General features: G+C 35.7%; 1 protein-coding gene across 6 annotated transcripts; it reads right to left on the bottom strand.

Annotated features, from left to right (window-relative positions):
- Window positions 1-95: 95 nt before the first annotated feature.
- LOC103707981 (queuine tRNA-ribosyltransferase catalytic subunit 1-like) lies at window positions 96-18111 on the bottom strand. 6 transcript variants are annotated; one of them, XM_039134220.1, is made up of 16 exons: window positions 17897-18111; window positions 17212-17258; window positions 15917-16010; window positions 15019-15197; window positions 11265-11315; window positions 10585-10641; window positions 8219-8339; window positions 5383-5449; window positions 5213-5254; window positions 3600-3705; window positions 3392-3502; window positions 1406-1477; window positions 1215-1316; window positions 1089-1135; window positions 964-991; window positions 96-483 (listed from the first exon to the last, which is right to left on the bottom strand). In XM_039134220.1, the coding sequence occupies exons 2-16, from the start codon at window positions 17227-17229 to the stop codon at window positions 382-384; spliced, it is 1197 nt and encodes a 398-aa protein (XP_038990148.1). In that variant the 5' UTR covers window positions 17230-17258; window positions 17897-18111; the 3' UTR covers window positions 96-381. The 6 variants fall into 6 exon arrangements, with proteins under 6 accessions (XP_038990148.1, XP_038990147.1, XP_038990145.1 ...); XM_039134219.1 differs by having other exon boundaries at window positions 17935-18109; XM_039134217.1 differs by having other exon boundaries at window positions 17852-18107.
- Between the last annotated feature and the right edge of the window lie 1428 nt (window positions 18112-19539).

Genomic DNA, 19539 nt, shown 5'->3' with positions numbered 1-19539 from the left:
TCAACCATCTCATCCTTGAGCTTAAGGCGGGGTCAGCATGGAAGAAATTGCAAGCAATTCCAAAGCACCAAAATTGCGACAGAAAGAAACAAAACTGAAGAACTAGACATGCAATGCAAGTTTCTTTCCCAAATTGCGTCTCACTTATAGTCCTTTGCTTCAACAAAAAAAATATAATGCCACTTGGTATGAGTAGCTGATAATCAACAGAACAATCCAAAAAAAAAGGACAAAAAAAGGGTATTCCTACTCAAGCAGCATATTAGGAACAAATATATGCTGCCATCTACGTATCCATGAAAGAATTGCCTTTTAGATCTTCTCTAGATTGAGGAATTGCTAAGCTGTTAAATGGTTGGTCTTGTATCAGAATACTTGCATCTAATTTTGGGATGATGGGTGGAGCACACAGCAGGCAGAGATGTCGATGCCAGCAACCTCCATGGCATTGCAAACCCACTTTGGGACATCACCCTTGGGGAACTGTAAGAAATTCCCAATATCAATCATTTAAAAGCTAATCAAGAAAAAAGGATAAATAAAAACAAGAATCATGAAATTTGGCACTACTACTAGATTTTGTGGATGGGCTATTGCCTTATCATTCATATGAAATCACGAGTAATCTGAATAAGTTTCACAAACCTCAAAGTTCACAATGATAGAAATCAACTTTAGAATGATTTTAAGAAGCAAAATTCAGAGAACAAACTATTTAATAAAGCAAAATATGGACCGAGTTTCCCTCGCAACACTAAACAGTCTCCGTGGGTGAATGGGTCCTTTTTTTTTGTGGTGGTGGTCGGGAGGGGGGGGGGGACACAATAACAATTTCTAAGTATTTTAGACATGACTGATACATTAGAAAAGGAGGACACATCAATTTGATCACATATCTATTTTTTGAGTAATAATGAAGTGAGATACTTCCCAGGAAATACTCAGATGTGGCCAAAAGCAAACCTGTGCTCGTAAAAATCCTTGCACGAACCTACAACACAAAATCAGATCATGAAACAAAGAAAATCAGTCATCGGTATGGACAATTACAGTTTAGGTAAAATAAAGCAAGCACGCAGGGAACATACTGTGGGAAGCATCCCTCAACTATTGACATGTGAAGGTCCCTGCTAAGCTGCAAAAGAATATTGGAAGCTAAAAATTATGATGACTGAAGTCCAGAATATGTGTATCAAGATGAGTTGCAACTTTACCCTCATCATGTATGATAAATTATGATATGACAGAAGTTGGGAACCCATAGCATCTTTTGTGACAAGGCAATGTATGTAAGCTCGAGTGTAATTTTTACAAACCTGCAGAGAAGATTATATGACATACGATAGCCAATATTAAGGTAAGCCAACATGCTATTTTTAACAAGTTAGATTAGATAAAGGCTTACCATACATGAACATGTGGGATCAATAGGACGTTCATCACTGGCCATCACTTTGTGTTTCAGCTTCAGAACTCCCTAATTGGGAGATAACAAAATTCATTATCACAAGTGAACAACCAGACCCCCCTCATAAGATTGAGGCATAAAAGGGGCTCCAGCTAGCCTCAGAAATCATTGATAGAACTTGAAAAACAACTATCAGAAATGAAATTGATGAAACTTGCATTTAGATGTACAAAATGTAACTTCAGCTTCTAGGACCAGTGCTAGAACTAAAGAGGCAGTCACATTTTGCAGTCACAAGGAGTGATATGGATTCTACCAAAACATTTGCATCACCAATAAACTCAACATGAAAGGGTATCTTGAACTAAGCTAGAAATCCTACATCAATATGGGGCCAATTAGTGAAAAATATTGAACCCACCAATGTCTGAGTGCATAATTTATCGCTTTCAAAATGATGTCAACCCTATTTAAATGGTGTGAGCTTTTTGCTGAAAAAACTTAATTTGCAGATAATCATTTGGAAGCCAAGATGTGCCTATGATCTTTGGCTAACGGCTAAAAACCTGTTTCTCAATGATGAATGCAAATATGCAATTAGCTATTATTATAACTAACCCTCCTCCCTCATCATCTAGACTCTTTTTGAATCTACAGGAATCTTGGTGGGCTGATTCTTGGTCGAATGAATTTAGATTGCTGCAGAAGTAGGTTTTTCTTCATTTTAGCCAACTAACTTCCAAGGACCAATGGTTGGACCGTAGGACTGTCTGCTTGTATAAGTTGCCCAGACACATGAGGCCAAACGAGGAAAATTCTAAAAATAATTGAGAGCTGTGAAAGGAAAAGTAACATAAAATAGTTATGCAACCCACTTTTCTTTAATTTGTTATTCTTAAATTCTAGAATTGACCACCAGATTTAACGGGTAAATATCTGTATATATCTGATTAAATCTGCCTGAGAACATCAAGTTGAGCAGCAGCCAGCAGGCATCTCGTTATATTAACAACAAAGTCTTACTAGGCAAAATAGACTGACATCCATTTGTGTGAAATCTACTCATGATCTACAGAATCTAAAATATCTTCTCATCCCCCAGAAAAATAATTTAAAATATCTAGAAAGCAAAAATCAAATGTTTTAGACCTTTTACCTACTAAAGTGGTGGCTCCAAAATGCATAGTGGGCCATATATATTGAAACCCACATTGTTGACCATTAAGCTGCGCAGTCTTAAAACAAATACAGCTCAATATGCAGTGGGTACACAGAAATTCGACCAGACCATTTGTCTTGTTATTGAAATTGATGTATCCTGTTGCAGCTGGTGTGGGGCTCAATTCCTACTGGAAGTATGGCAGCTCAACTTCTCCTTATATATTTAAGCATATGTATGTTGTTTTATACATATTTTGCACGTATATGGAAGAGAAAAAAAATGCTCCAGCCAGAGATTTAAGCATTTTTTTTTTGAGAGAAAAGTTGGGAAGCCCACCTGCACTACAATTACCCAGGCCCAAATTCTTGGAGATGCACCAAGGACTCAAACCTAGAAGCTTTGGTTGCTAAGCCAAGGGGTACAACCATTGTGGTAAGGCCTAGTTTGCAGATTTAAACAACATGTCATTTGTTATTAAAAATGTAGAAAAATGTCCCAGTGCTCTTTTCTAGTTTCATTAGCATTAACTTCATTGAGGGAAATATGCCATCACTGCCCTAAAAGTGCAACAGGGAAAAAAAAGCGCCAAAAGTTGGCAGACTTTTTCCTAAACTTTTGCCCGAAAAACATTCCCCAGATGCAAAGTTTTTGCCGATCGGTTTTGAATTCAAGTGGACCCACGTTTTAAGTGATGATACTTATCAAACAAATCTTACATAAGAATATACCAAAATCCATTGCTTGCTATTTTTATAGTATTTCATTAGGATCTTGATGAAGCAAATCATATTTGATGATAAAAGAGTTATATGCATGCCTACCTCAGGTACTAGTGCTGTACCAAAGCGTGCAGTACGTGTAGGATAAACACAGTCATACATGTCTGCACCCAAAGCACTGCAAACTACGATATCAAGCGGATAGCCAACACCCTGCAAAGTATGTGCATTTATATAAAGAAGAAAAAAAAAGCTCCAATATAAATAAATAATAAAAAATAAAAATATGATGTGTATACAAAATTTGCACCATCACATAGCGTGGTTTATTTTCAGGAAGTGCAGCAGCGCACTGGGCAACAACACGCCAGAAAGAGTCTTTATCTTCACCTCCTAAAAGACCACCTATAGCATAGCTGTCATAAAAGCAAGTTAAACAAATCAGCTCCTTGATTGTCAAAAAAATATTTTTTTGGTAAAAAGTAAAGCATCTAAGCAGAAAAGAAGATAATTTGCAAGATCTGCATTTTAACTCTTGATAAAATGATAAATGGATTCAGAAGAGTAGGAGTGGAAAATTCAAAACCCTAGCGAAAACGTTGCCCTCATGGAGATGAGTCTCCATGAATAATATAAAGTGGTGGATTGCTGTTGTCTATAGATTTTCTTCTTAAAAAAGAAATAGCATTCGAGTGTTATAGAATAAAGATGTTTGGCTTAACTAATCAAAGCATGAGCACAGGAGTTTCGATACTTTCCACAACCAACTCTCAACCCCATGTCAGCTCTTTTTGTTGAACTTTGTACAGGCAGCCTCCATAACCATCCTAACCTAGGTAGTGTAGATAAAGACAAGATTTTCTATCTGAGATGCTTGTGAAAAGAAAAGAGATGGATAATCATGCTATAGAGTATCAAAAATGCAACATCTGGAACCACTTGAACAGAAGAAGCAAAAGGCACTGACAAATGGGACAATGACATGACTAAGGCACAAGAGATCTGACATAGAGTTTTCAAGTAAAAATAGAGATGGACTCCTTGTTAGTAGGATGAATGTTACAAGTATCTCTGAAAGTATCAGCTGTGTGATAGTTGATGATCCAAGTATTTTTAGTTACATTTGAGGTTTATGTCTGTCTAACTTGTGATAACATGTATTAGAGGCAATAAGCAATATTTTATCTCATAAAAGTAGTGAAGCAGCCTCATCCTTATCTCTAACTAATGTTGAGATACTCAATATTAGAAGGTCAATGAAGCATTATCTACCAAGTTCGACTTCCCCTCCTTCAATCCCAAATCTCCTAAAGAACAGATAAAGGACCTATAGGCAAAAAAATGAAATTCTGCTAGCATAGGCATGCTGGCTAGCGGCTAGCATGGCACATGCCATGCCATGCCATGCCAAAGCTTATCAAGGACAAAGAAAAGACTTTTGGCTTGGTATTGAGACCATACAAACCAGCATGGGTCGATACAGGTTGGCATGCTTGGTATCCAATACTGACCTAAGGTTGGTTGTTGGTATTGACCTGACATGATGTGCCAATTTGGCATGGACCAGCACACCTAGATCTTGCTTATAAGATAAAAGAATTACTGATAATTCATTGAATCAGCAACATAAATTAGTTATAGATGGAAGAAAAGGTGATCAAGTCAAATTCACTCCTATGTAAATGAGCAACTAGCTCAAATTACAGAGTAAATATGAAAATGAAGTTCTAATTACTAATGTAATAATGCCCGACAACTCCAATACCATCAGTACATTAGACTAAAATACCATAAGATATAAAACACCACAAAACTATTTTTTCTCTCATAACACTTCAACTAATTTGCTAAAGAATTTCAAAGAAAATTTCCATAGATTATAATAGGCAGGAAGCAATGGAATATGGGAGGTTATCGACATACCCAGCTAAATTCCGTTCGACCAAGCCCCTCGCACATATATCTCTGGAAATAAGGGTTAATTAGTCATGACATTATAAGCTTCAATATCTAAGGATACTATATGCATCTTGCTACTAAAATTTCCAAAGTTTTCAAGACATAATATAACATCATGATCAATAAATATTCACCTGAGAACTGGATCTAATCCTCCTTGAACAATTCCAAATAAATTCTGCACATCAGGTTTCTGATGAGCTGCCCTTCAATATAGCCAGACAAGCACCAAGAAACACCATTTTAAAACTAGATGAGAGATTTACCTTGAATGATTAAAACATCCTTAACATTTAGTTAATAACTTAATATCATATTCTTGGTCAAAAATCTAGTTTATCAAGAAAAATGAATACATTTGGCAAACTATACATGATAATATGCATTGAGAAGATCTTATACAAAGGATAATGAAGAAAGGATTAGAAAACAATGATTGCATGTAAAATGTGAAATATCTTGCGCTGATGAAATGTATATTGAAGTAGAGGTACTATGTAAACATTTTTCTTTGTTTCTATTAACAATAGATTAGGTGACTTTTTTTTGAGTAGAATGGGAGAGTGAAGCCCAGCCAATGTGATAAATGAAAAAAGTGGAGATATTAGAGACCAGAGGGAATTGGCCATATATCAGTTTCAACTAAAATGGGCTTGTCCATACTGGGAAACCTGAATCATACTGGTGAATGGCTGTCCCAGCTACCCCGGATCAGACCAATGAGTTATCAGGCCTTGGGATGGGCCTGGGACTATGGTACATGAAAAACAAGGTTGTCTGGGTCTGTACCTCCTAGGATGCACCAAGACGACCAATACCCAACTATCCTAATACTTAGGATGTCCTGGCATCACAGCAATTCATCAGGGTGCCTTCTTTTTTCCCTTGTGTGTTGTTTTTAATGGTTTTTTAGAGTTCTTTCAGCATTTGCTTATGTCATACTCTAAGATAATGGGATGTTTTGAAGAGTTTACTGTTTGCAGTTTGGTCTTAGTCTCCAAGCTAAAGGCTTGAGGAGAGACCCTGAGGAAGAAAGTGCTCATACCAAGGGCATTACAAAGCCAATAGCAAATTTGTATTTTATCGATACTTGAACCATAAACCCAATCATAGAATCAAAAACCTCCTCTAATCCTAAATTATGACAAACCAGCCTTAGAAACCTCTAAACAGTCATTAGAAAAATAAACAAAATCAAAAAATAAAGAAATCTAAAAAGCTTAAAAAATGGCATCCTCGTGAATCATTAGGACCGGAATCAATCCCTAGTGTCGGGATGGTATCGTTCCAATATGGTTCCCCATCGAAATTGTCTGGGATCAAGAGATAAAACCTTGCATCACAAGAACTATACTTGTTCAAACTAATATTCCGTAACTGAAGATCCACATTCTTTTTCCATAAAGAAAAAGAAAAAATTACCAAGTTTTAGCACACCCTCCAAGATTCAAATATTCACCAATTTATGTATCCATTCCTTTTTCCATTTGTTCCTTTCCAACAAATTCTATTGAAAGACAAGCAACTTTTTATTGATAAATAAGGTTTGCAATCCTTCAAACAAAAATTTCCAATTAAGGATCCACATTCTCGTTCAAACAATGGAAAAGAAATAACTTAGCTTCCAAAGGCTATCATACTTCTGTGGCATTCTATATCTTCAACAATTTGACTATATGCTACATATTTATTTGGAAATAGCAAATGGTTTCTGATTTTAGGCCACTACTTTAGGTGACTAACTATATAAGGCCCATAATCATTTTCACTTCCTCTCTTCTGTTAGGTTGATCAACTTCTTGTTTTTTGCAAATGCCTCCCATAAGCACATCCTCCTCACTAAGACATAACCACCTTTATAAAACTATTGATATTTCAGTAAGCACCTCAATATACTCCAGCTTTTAGGAATTTCCTGCATCCAAGGTTGTTGAAGCATCGAACTATCTATGCACACGTACAATCCTGCATGAATGTTAAGAGAGCATGATGTTGGGAGTATCAAAGGGGTATATGGAAACAACACCCCCCCCCCCCCCCACCGGTGCAAAAAAAAAAAAAAAAAAAAAAAAAAATTGATAGCAAATTGGCTCATATATACAAATCCATCCTTTAAATACCCTTCATATGTCTCATGCATTGCCCCCCTTTATTTCCCTACTCTTTTCTCCTCAGTACAAATAGCATGTCACAAAATGAGTGGTTAAGGACAGTTCAATGCAGTGCCACCAACCACCTTCAAAGAAACTAGGTGCTTAACAATGATGCACAATTGTGCCTGAAGCCCTGAATATAAAACAAGAATTCACAAACTTTCATTTATGGGACCACTCCAAACATTGTACTTGAATAAGTTTTACTCTCTGGATGCAACTTTTGAAGACTTATCACAATCCATGTTGACAACCATGGTATGTCATGGTGCCGAATTGGGCATTACAGAATGTATCGCATCATACCGATTTGGTATCAGTATATGGTACAGAGAGTGTACCGATACTCGATACGCTAAACTGGCCTCTGTACCGAGCATATCGACATAGTGACACGGTGGCATCAATATGGGGCACGGTACCAAGATGGCATATCTTGCTGACAACCATCCTAGAAGAAGATGAGGTCATCTCCAGGCCCAAACCTAGAAATATTTCCAAATAATTTCCACCAAAAGATATATAACTTTTCAAATGCATGCATTTGCTAAAAATTCAGATTAGGCTCCTATTGTACAATATAACATAACGCATGCAAAACTCCCATTCCCTCTCAATGAAACAAACATGCCAGAACTCATGGAAAGAAGGAAAAAAACTATGAAAGTCTTCCATCTAACAAAAAATTGCATAAGTAGAATAGAAATACTAAAAAGAAGCAACAACATCAAAGTCATAATAAGCAAAAAGAAAAGCATGAACATTGAAACAAATTAATTAACTCCATCTATGGCATCAATTTCATAAATGATTATACCAGCTATACATCTGTCTATCCAACGAAGAGTTCGGTACATAGCCTCCTCAACTCGTGGACCTGTAGTGGTGGTCTTCACAACATCATCAAGGGCCATGATAATATCAGCTCCAATCTTATTCTGCAAAAGTAGTTTACAAAATATATAAATATACAACCCTTGTGAAAGGTGAGAATAGACGAATAAAAATAAAAAGATAGATTTTCTTTAAACAATGTCTAGTTAGGATTGGCAATGGATCCCAAGTGCTTGTGTAACTCAATCAAGCCTGAAACTTAAATTAGTCACAAACAAGCCAAACTTCCTGACCACAGGTTTTAGATTTGAAATTATCTTTAAACCAAGGCTTGTAAGAACCCTAGCTGCATTTGTGGATGGCTACTTGGTACCCAGGGAACAACCAAGTTAGCTATCCTAGTAAGGAATTACAATTTTACCCACACTACAAAAATTCATTTAAATGATATTCATGTAATTAAGCTCAAATGTCAAAAGCTTGTTTGCTGTTTAGTAGCCTGCTCTTTTCCTAGCAGTTTCTACCTTCCAATTATGAAGAGAAAATAAAAACTTTGAAGGCCATCCAAGTGGTAGCGGTACTAGCAATACTGCTCAATTCCATGTCAGAAGGCCATTTTTGATCTGATATGTCCAAAGACAAGCAATTAGGCTTGACTTGGCCATTCTCAGGGCATACCAGCCCTTATGGTATTGGCTTAAGGCTGGTACGGTGCGCCCAGCTGGTATGGAGCTAGCACAACCAAGTTTTGATTCCTTGGTTATAGTAAGGAATATAAATGGTTATCTTGTATCTGTATAGAGGCATATAATTGAAAAAGAAATGCGATGAAGAATTCATACTTTATAATAACCAGGTAGGATTATTTGAAGCACTCTCTCTTCTTGCAACTAAACACATTCAATTTCCAGCATCAACATTCAAGCATTATATGAGATGGTTTATTTTCTAACCAAGCATGTGTTTGGTAATTCAGAGTCTGACAACTATGATCCTTAGCATACATTAAAGAAAAAAACAAGTGACTACTCAAATCACAGGAAACTAAGAGTATGATCTCAGTCTCAAAAACAGTCACTGTGAGGGCTTATTTTAGGTAGTTCAGTTTTGTGGATGATGGCCATGAGATGGTAGACCATGCTTTCTATCTCTGGAAATAACAATCCACATAAATAACTGGGTGTATTATTCCACATTGACTAATTCACCTATGAGAATATCTGGTTGAAACTGCTCTATTAGGATGATCGTTGGACATATGACAAAAATAATTTCCCAAAGTTGGGAGGTCGATGTGTATCTGTATCAATTATTGACACTTTAATGGTAGGGATACATAGTCTCCAAGGTATGGGATTATCTCTTACCAATGCGATGATCAGTAGCTGGTCCGAAAGGATAATCAGCCACACAGGGACTGAGACATGGTCCATATTCCTGTGGGAGGCTAGATGATGATAATATATTTCGATAGAATAATCATAAAATAAATATAAACTATCTATGCTTTTCGCCAATGTTTTTCATGGAGAACAAGTTTCTTTGATGTGAGATGGACATAAGCTTATAAATAATTTACTATAAGGGTGGAGAATTTGTACTTGGTTGGCAGAAACAGTTATCTTAATTCTTAAATAGTCAGTGGCATACCAGTACATTGCCCACCAAAGAATTGCCCAAATCATATAATGGAAACAAAAGGCCAACCAATTTTTTTAAGAATTCAATATCAATGCTTGTCAAAGCACAATGAGTACACTTGCTTATCTGATTGTAGTGAGAAATGTGGGTCGTGATATTCTGTCATGCACTATATTTGAAGTCAGGAAATCATATCTACTCCTACAAGTGCATGATACTAGCCACATTTCCTGAAGCAATTGCAAACTGAAGCCTTCCACTGCCTCTAGCAATCAAGTTTTGATATCATTTATTACTAATGCAACTTGCCCACTTAATCCAATTTTACCTACACCTTATTTTTGAATTCACATAGACAAGGGAAGCATCATATATATGCCTACACATTTGCCACCATCTTGACAGAATAAAGGTTGTGACTGTGAGACATTACACTTCAAAATAAAAGTTACCAAGTTTAGATGAAGGTTTTGTTTTAGAGTAAAACTATGTAGAAGAGCCCTCCATTTCAAATTTTCATAAGCAGCTAGCATATGCTCCTCTTTATATAGTACTGCATTGTAACTACAATATGGGAAAACCAATCTCTAACTAGATAGGATCATCACTGAAGAGAAATAGATGAAAGAAGGCATATAGTAATATTTCTGCAGCTTTCAAGACCTCCAATATCAAGCAAATAACAGTATCATGCAAAAATATACCTACTTGAATCTGGATTGACTCTTCAGGTGTTAGGAGCATGGGTTTCCCATCAACAGGAGACTGTCATGGAGGGAAATTTCAGATCATATATGAGCACAAAAGAACCAGAAAGGAAAATCATCAAAACAACTACAATATGTAACAGAAACTTGAATTCTCTTTGATAGGAGATTGCTAAAGAAAGCTTACGAGTCCCAGATCATAAATGATTCTAGAACAGAACCATGACAGGAGACCTTGTTACTTCAAAGAGGAATGCAAAACTGTTCAACGGGATGAATAATTATATTAAAAGTGATTATAGTGCTGAAGATTATGATGATAACACGATCACTAAATTATTCTTTCTCAAGACAATGAAGATGGACATTCTATGCTATTGCAATGTATAAAGAATCTTGTTCAACTTCAGCATTGAGATTTCAAAACATATATTAGCTTCCTTTCTTTTTGAAATATCTATTTTCATTAGATATTTAACTAAATTTATTGATATAAAATTTCAAAACAACATAAAAAAGGAAAGGTCAATTAAGTCTACATTTTCCATGGGTGGCACAATGTAGTGAAATTTATCTGACATTAATTTGTTCATGACTGGAAAACGAATTCATTCTCTGGAAAGGTGTTTCTGAGAAAACAAAGTTGATAGATTAAGTACTAAAAGAGCTTTCCAGAATTACCTGAAATGTCACACCTTTCTCAGTGATGTCAGCTAAATGCAACAAGGAAACCTGCAAAAGCAAATGCAATATAAGTTACTATTTGAGGTGATTAATGGCATATATACAAGCTGAATAAAGTTCAAAGTTGAACAACAAAATCCCAGTAAGCTAGCTTAAGCTATCTAGAAACTTGGAATTTCTTATGCAGTGTAACAAGTTTGTTTCTAGTTGTTTTAAACTTAAGATGTGTAAAGCATAAAATATTTCCAGTTTAATTATATGCCTATCAGCCTAACTTCCAAAATTTTTTTTCTTGCAGATCCATCATACCCCATTTCTAGGTGTCCAGTGGGAGTACTTTCAGGTAAACTGAAGGGTCTAGGTAACATAGACATACATGAATGGATTATGTAGAATCTTCCGTCTATAGAGAAAAGAGATGAGGGAACAAGGGAGGAAAGGAAAGGAAGATGAAGAGGAAGAAAAAGTAATTAAAAATTTCCCCTGAATAGTCAGCTTCAAAGAGTAAAAACTAAACATTGTCATTCAACATAACAAGGGATTGGATTAGCAAAGACTTTCACTGAGTTCCAGTTAAAAAATAAAGCTACTACTTTGATGGATAGGGTCCTCATCCAATTAATTTTTTGAGAATCATTGCATAAGCTGGCTCAAACAATTAATCTATAAAAAAAAATTGACATCCTGAAAATATTGAGACAACATCTGTTGCCTTGCCCATACATAGGTAAAGCAATAAAAAGAATATAAAAAATTTCTTCAATCATGTAAGCCTTTTATACCCTCCCAACAGGTATAAAAGAATGTTTGTACCGTTTATTGTGATCTAGGTATGTTGGATGACCATTAAAAATGACCGTATGCACGGGGAAATCTCAATGGTTAGAGGAATGGTTTTAATGAAGAGATGATCTGATTGACTTGTTAAAGGAGAAGAAAGAAGAAACATGCATTTTTTGAATATAATGATCACATGGGTCCAAAATTTTGATTGTGGGATATTATGAAAGGTTGGTCCAAGAAATCTTGCATTGACAAGAGATCTGGAGATACCAAATAGTTGGTATGTAAGTGATGGTCAGGTCTCTAGGGATGTTTTCTGCAAAATCTTTAATAACAACTGCAACTCAAATATATTCTTCAACAAGATCAGCAAATAAATACTGAAAATGGTAGTAGCAAAGCTATATATATCACAGCAAAATATGGATGCAATTAGATGAAAGAAGTTAACAGATGACAACAAGAAGATAGCACATAGATCAAAGACAGACCAAATCTCGCCCTTGGTTTTCTTTTACCTCTTCTCAGCAACCCAGCACATAATCACCAAGGTGGCATGTCTTAGGGTTCATTTGAGGCTTGGTATAGTCTCTGCTTTAAGCATCTTCAAGTCCTATGAAGACCCCAAACCCTAGAAAGCCAAATTCCCTTTAAATAACCTAGCAACTGATTCGTCTATTGTCCTTTGTATGTTACATTCCAACTAGGACAACAAGCAAGAAAAGAAATCAGCTATTATCGATGCCAGGGCCCTATTTGTGATAGAGTAGCATGAACAATGTCGTGAACGGTAAAAATCCAAAAGGATGGGATTCAAATACAAAATAGACTATCCTAAAACTTGTACGTTGCCCTTAACCTTCCAACCTCAGCTGTCTACACCAAAGTCTACAGTGTTGGTCAGTATCAATGTGTATTGATGTACCGTACGATACCGATATCGAACTGATATGCGGTACAAAGGGCGTACCAATACTCGGTATGCCGAACCAGCCCCCATATAGAGCATACCGGCAATGTAATGGAAAGGTACTGGTATGGGGTACAGTACTGAGAAGGCAAACCTTGGTCCACACCTTAAGGGATAATCCACTCAAAAAGTTCTCGTAGTAATGAGGGCCCAAATTGACCTTTGACATATCTTTAAGAAATAGGAGCCCTCCGTCACTCAAAATCTTGCTTTGGGTACTTCAGTGGCAGATTATTTGCAACCACCATTGTTTATTAGCAACTGGTCTTTGATGACCATTGCATCAAGGTGGCTTACAAGATCGGTCTCAATTCTAACTTTACTAAAGTCCAACAAATTCAAAGTTGATTGAAGGGTCGAATAAAGATGTATCTATAATAACTGCTTAATGTCTAGCCAGCAGTCCAGACTCATATTTACTTAATGTGGGTATGTATAAGATATACCTATACTTGTACAATGGTTATATGCTTTTCCAGGATTCAAGTAGTATCTTAAACACAAATGTCAGCATTTTGTGCACAAATGTCAGCATTTTGTCAATATTTAGGAAACAACTTGAACCTATTATGTAATATGATTCAGCAGCAAACAGTAACTTTCACATGAAGATTTATGAGTTTAATCTTGAATTGTCATCTAAAAAGTATGCTGCAAGTATAATTGAGCTGAAAAGGTTGATTTGGATGAAACTGGGTTTTGATTAAGTGCTTTTAGACCTATAATCAGAACATGATGACTCAATAATTAAAGTCTAAAAATAATAACTGCCTTAATAATATTTCTACTCATTTTCATTATAAATTAAACCTTCAAAACTATAGCTCCATGTTTAGGCTCCCCCCTCCAACCAAAAGAAAGGGTCATAAAGTGCCTCGATTTTCAAATATAAGATCACCATTATTAGAGCTTTCTTCACACAATATCCTTCATTAATACATTTTTCACAAGCAAAAATCACTCTTCAACTGATCATAAAAAGCAGTTAATCAACTTGAAGACAAAATTAATGTTGTTCTCAAAGGATTAATATTGATGGAACAAATGGACCTTTGCCACCGAAGACCAAACTTGGAAATCAACTCTCTTGTCTTGGTTAGCATCATGAATGGTAGCTTCATGGTAATGAAAACATGAGATGACTTCAGTTTCTTAGCAAGCTTTCAACCAGGTGAACCAAGTTGTTGATTGGCTTGCCAATAAAGCAACTAACATGGTTCATGTGTACATTCTAAATTAGGATGCAGATATTGGTCTTCCAAGTGAGCTTAGCTCCACATTAGAAGTTCATACCCAGAATGCATAATTTCTAAGATTATGGAACTTTTACCATCAAAAAGAAAGTGATATTTTTATATTATGTCCGTCTTACGCAAATTAAGTTTTTATGCATCAATCAAGTTTTGATATACTTCACACATGTATTTTCCTCGAGTTAACAATAAAATTTGAACTGACCTCACCTCTTAAGGTACTTTCTTTTATGCATGACTCTTATATACCATGTCAATTTCTCAATCAAGATAAGGGAATAAGATGCCATAAAGATAGAGATATAGATATATAAAATATTAGTTGATTAACTAACATCCTAGCACCAAGCTTTGGACACAACATTGTTTTCTCTTCAGGGTTTTTTTTGCTTCCATTACACATGTCTTCCATTAATTTTCTAGAAGCACAAAGGTAGGCACAAAAAGTAAGAGATTTTTAAGGAACAGACATTATAAGTTGCTCAAAGGTAAGTTTATAACCAGTTTGGAAATTTTAAAAAGCATAAGCTTTGCATGTGGTAAACAATAATTTATGTTGGAGGAGGTGAATAGTCAAAAAAGGATATAAGGAGTTGAAAAGGATATATTAAAATATATGTATTCAAAGCAAGATAAGAAGTTCAACTAAAAGAAACTCAAACAAATGGAAAAATGGAAACAAGAATAGAACTGCTGTAGCAAAAGATATACAGTAGCATTAGAAAATAGCCAAAGAAGTGCCAACCATTTGAAAACCACCCGAGTCAGTAAGCAATGCTCTTTTCCAATTCATAAATTTGTGCAGACCACCTAAGTCATCAATCAGATCAGCACCAGGACGAAGAGCAAGATGGTATGTATTGCCAAGTATTATCTGGCAACCAATATCTTCCAGCTGGTTATTAGTCAGACCCTTTATAGTACCTATCATAATAAACCTAAACAAAAAATCAATTCCAACATATCATCATGTAATAAATAAGGAAAATGGGTAATATCGAATAAGTTACAAAACATAATGAGTCATTTGATAATATTTTCAACTACACCATATTGGGAACAGCAAAGATACTTATATCATATTGTGATTTGTCTGTCGATCAAACTTGCACTGCCACTGCTACCAAGGGAAGTTATTCATGGGAACCCACTACCAAAGGATGTCATGGATGCAGATAACTATCGGGACTCTTCATTACTCAAGTTCAAAGAAACTATCAGTGGCTTCATATTCATACAAACACTTCACCGCTTGATGACTTCAAAAAAAAAAAAGAGGATTCTTAGGCTCTTTTATATTTTTATGTTGGACTAGACTACATGATTAGAGTCCCAGTTATTTGTTTCTTTGCAATATTTTAGTCTATTCAAGAAGTCCATTGTTTGCAGTAGTTAATCTTATGTTGTTCTTAGTTGTAAGCTTTTATTTTGTTCAATTCATAGTTGAATCTCTCATTCAATTGCCAATTGTTTGATGAACACAAAATTCTTGTTTTGAGGCATGAAGGACCCACAAAAGGACCAATCGATGGGTCCCACTCTACTCAATTCTCAATGTCAGCAAGCACTGCTTTCCCAAGAAAGTCCTTAGGAACTGCAATCTTATACAATTATTAAAAAAAAGAGTGTTTGAAGATCATAACCTTGAGTCCCCACAGGCATAAAAAGTGGTGTTTGGCAAACAAAGTGAGGAAGTGTTAATTGAGCTGCACGGGCACGATTGAATCTCCCTACCACCTGGAAGTACAGATGATAACTTAAAGATCCAGTATCAAATAAGTAAAAACAAATGTACAGAATAAGGCAAAACTTGTGAGCAGAACTCTTGTTTACATTAAAATAGATAATATGAAGCTGCCAAAGCATATAGAGAAAGTTTAAGAGTCTTTTTGGTTACAAAGAAAGTGAAGAAAAGAAGATTTATCATGGAAGAACCTTCTTTTCTATTGTTTTCCGGTAAAAAAAATTAAGGAAGAGAAAATCAAAGAGAAAATATGGGGCTAAAAATTTTCTTTGACAAGCCTAACATTTTTCTTCTTCAAGGGCTAGCGGATTTGAGAGACAATAAAATGTAGGCAAATGGCTTAAGATAACTTAGGCCCATAAATTGCTGCTAAAGCATATGTAGAGAAAGTTTGAAGCTCTAGTTGGTTGTGAAGAAAGTGAAAGAAAAGAAAGTTTGTTAGGGAAGAATATTCTTTTCTATTGTTTGGTGGTTAAGAAAAAATCAGGACTAGAAAGTCAAAAAGAAAATATAAGGCAAAAAATTTCTCGAAGAAGCCCAATTCGCTAGTGATTTTGGGAGAATAAAACATATGCAAGTGGCTTAAGATAACTTGATCGCATATATTTTAACCACTTTCTCAACAATTTACAATTTTTAGTTTAACCAGACATGAGAAAATGCTCAATTTTCTTTTCTTTTCTTTTCTACAGCTGATTTGTCATTCCTTTCTTTCACTTTCTTGTCAACCAAACCGAGCCTAAAGAAATATGAGAATTCAATCCTTTTCTTCCTTCAAAACACGTAGCATCTACCTGGGCATATTCTAGTCTAACTGCATGCAGTTAAATTCAACAATATTTCTATCTTTTGAGAGTCTCAGAAAACACACACCCCTTAAGAACAAAAGGCAAAAATTGCTGCTCCTTATGCAGGTTCCACACTAATATGATAGCAAATTGTAAAGAAAAGATTCTCACAATCAAAATATACAACTTACACTAATATCTGTAAGAAATTTAATTTTAGGTTATCCATAAAAAAGTCATAGATAACCTGCCATTTCAACCCAAAGAATAACAAATCCACTCAGATACTATGCATCTCGATAAGAAAAACCTCATGGCACAGATGGCACAGATGGTTCATTTCATCATAAAAACAATATGAGTGATAATAACTCCAAAAATAATTTAACAAGAAACTGTTCCATACCTCAAACCTCAGCGCCATTGAAAGAAAAATCCTCAAACCACTTTACTCTGCAAGCACATTGTGCATTATTAGCTCATGAAGAAGCATAAAGTGGAGTGATTACCATAAAAGCAAAAACAACAAAAAAATTTGATTCTCATGCTTGCTAACTGAAGATAAAGAACACTACAAAAAAAAAAAGCATGCCACTTACAAGATAGACCATTCCAAAAATATACATCAAACATATCATTCACTCAATCCGAAAAAAAAACAAAAGAAAAAGAAAATAAACTCAATTATACACCAAACGGAGGGAGGAAAGAAGGAAGTAAAACCAAAACCAAGGGAAAAAGAAACATATATAAATCAAACATTTCAAAATTTATTAAAAATAGCAAACTTTTCTGAAATATATGCCCGCTAAGGCGCTAACCGAAGGATAAAGAAAATTGCAAGGAAAAAAAATGTAGTTACCATGCTCAAAAACTATGCACCAAACATATCCTTCGCTCAATCCGAATAATCACCACAGAACAAAATAGCTCAATAAACTCAATCACACACCCAAGCAGAAGGAGGAAAGAAGAAAAGAAATCAAAATCAAGGAAAAATGAAGCATATATGAATCAAAAATTTCGAATTTAATCAAGACAGCAACCTTTCTGATTCTAAGCCCAAGTTGGGACAAGACAAGCAGGTAGACCTTGTAGTCTTTGGAGAGGGAGAGGGGGCGAGAGAGACCTAAAACCGAGGGAATGGAAGCTGAGATGCCCTAGAGGAGCTTTCCCGGGTGTTTGAAGTCTCTTGCGGCGGCTGAGGAGAACAAGATGCGGAAAGGCAACGGCAATGGCGGAAGGTACCCTTCGTCCGCCCATTTCAATTCCACGTCGCAGATCGGGGAGAAGAGCGGATCACAGCCGTCCAAAAGTTAGGTTCGCCGACCGCGGCCCACGGTCGGTCGTCGGGGCGCCGTTCGTTTCCCCTATGAACGGCTGAGATTCATGATTCTGGATTCCATATGGGCCAGCAAAGATGCTGATAAGGAATTTCGGTTGAAATCTTCAGATCTGCCGTTAAATTTTCTAAACCAAGTTCGCTCGACGCGCGTCCGCCACCATCCATCGACGTTAGATGACGCATATAAACTTCTATATGGATATCCGTATGGGAAGTCTCCCATACCATGCAATACGATATATATTTTTTTTAACGATTGCTACAAAACTCTAGCAAAAGTACAGCCAATAAAATTAAAGTTGTGTCACATTGCAAACAAATCGGAATCTTTTATCACAGTATATACTACGCATATGATCCATAAGAATAGATCCGTTTCTTAATTTGGACATTAGCTTTCAGAATGTATGACTTTATTTGCATGTTGTAAGAATTTGTAAATGGTGGCTTTGTATAAGCTCAAGAAAAGCACTTTGCCCTCCCTCCCATGTAATTTCACCTGACTTGAGCATTTTAGTATCTCTCAATTAGAAAATGCTTTTGGCATAGGAATACGGGCCTACAGCCCAAACATTGAGCTTCTTGGTGTCGCGCCCCGCATGAGTAAATATTTGTATTATTACATTATGCTTTTTAGTCTCTTTGATTTGGTATCTTGAACAAAATATTTACATACACTTAGGGGCACCTATGCATCCATTTTAAAAATTTTGCATCCGCGAACAAAATGTGCATGCTGAACAGTAGAAGCTATGCACCATGTGAAGCAAAAATGTGTATCGATTACTTGCAGAGTATCTATCAATCTAAAACCTTAATGTATTTGTCACCCCATGTTAAAAGCATGCACATAGTTCTATAAGCGTGCATTGAAAATTGTGAATGTATACTGGCTAACGCTCGTGAAGATAGAAATACGCAGATTTTATGCATTTTTTGGATGTGTATCGTAGTTACAAGCACTCTTGGTATTCAAATCTCGGACCAAAACATTTTTTTCTCTGAGAGAGGGTAATATCTAATTTGGTGGAAATAGCATTGGACTTGAAGATAGAGGCCCTTAAAATAGAAAAGGATTCACATAATTGATTACATGATGAAATAATGAGGAGGTAGAGTAGGATATAGACAACAAAAGATTTGTAGAAGAAATAAATATAAGGTGGATATGGGAGGGATGATTTATAGAGTACTTTTCGTGTAAAATACTATGAAAAAGATTTCAGTTTAGAATCTATTTAGATAATTAGGCTGAAAGTTCTACGAGATTCATAAATTATACTATAACAAACAGTAAAATCATAGGGTTATAGGTCGAGCCAGATCTATATTCATAAATACCTAATAGTAGTTTTGGAGTGGGCCGGTCGAAAAAAAAAAAAAGGATTA

The sequence above is a fragment of the Phoenix dactylifera genome, chromosome 15, assembly GCF_009389715.1.
Source record: "Phoenix dactylifera cultivar Barhee BC4 chromosome 15, palm_55x_up_171113_PBpolish2nd_filt_p, whole genome shotgun sequence".
Lineage (NCBI taxonomy): Eukaryota > Viridiplantae > Streptophyta > Magnoliopsida > Arecales > Arecaceae > Phoenix > Phoenix dactylifera.
Note: the sequence above shows the minus strand (reverse complement) of the source record. Positions and strands in the feature narration are given on the sequence as shown.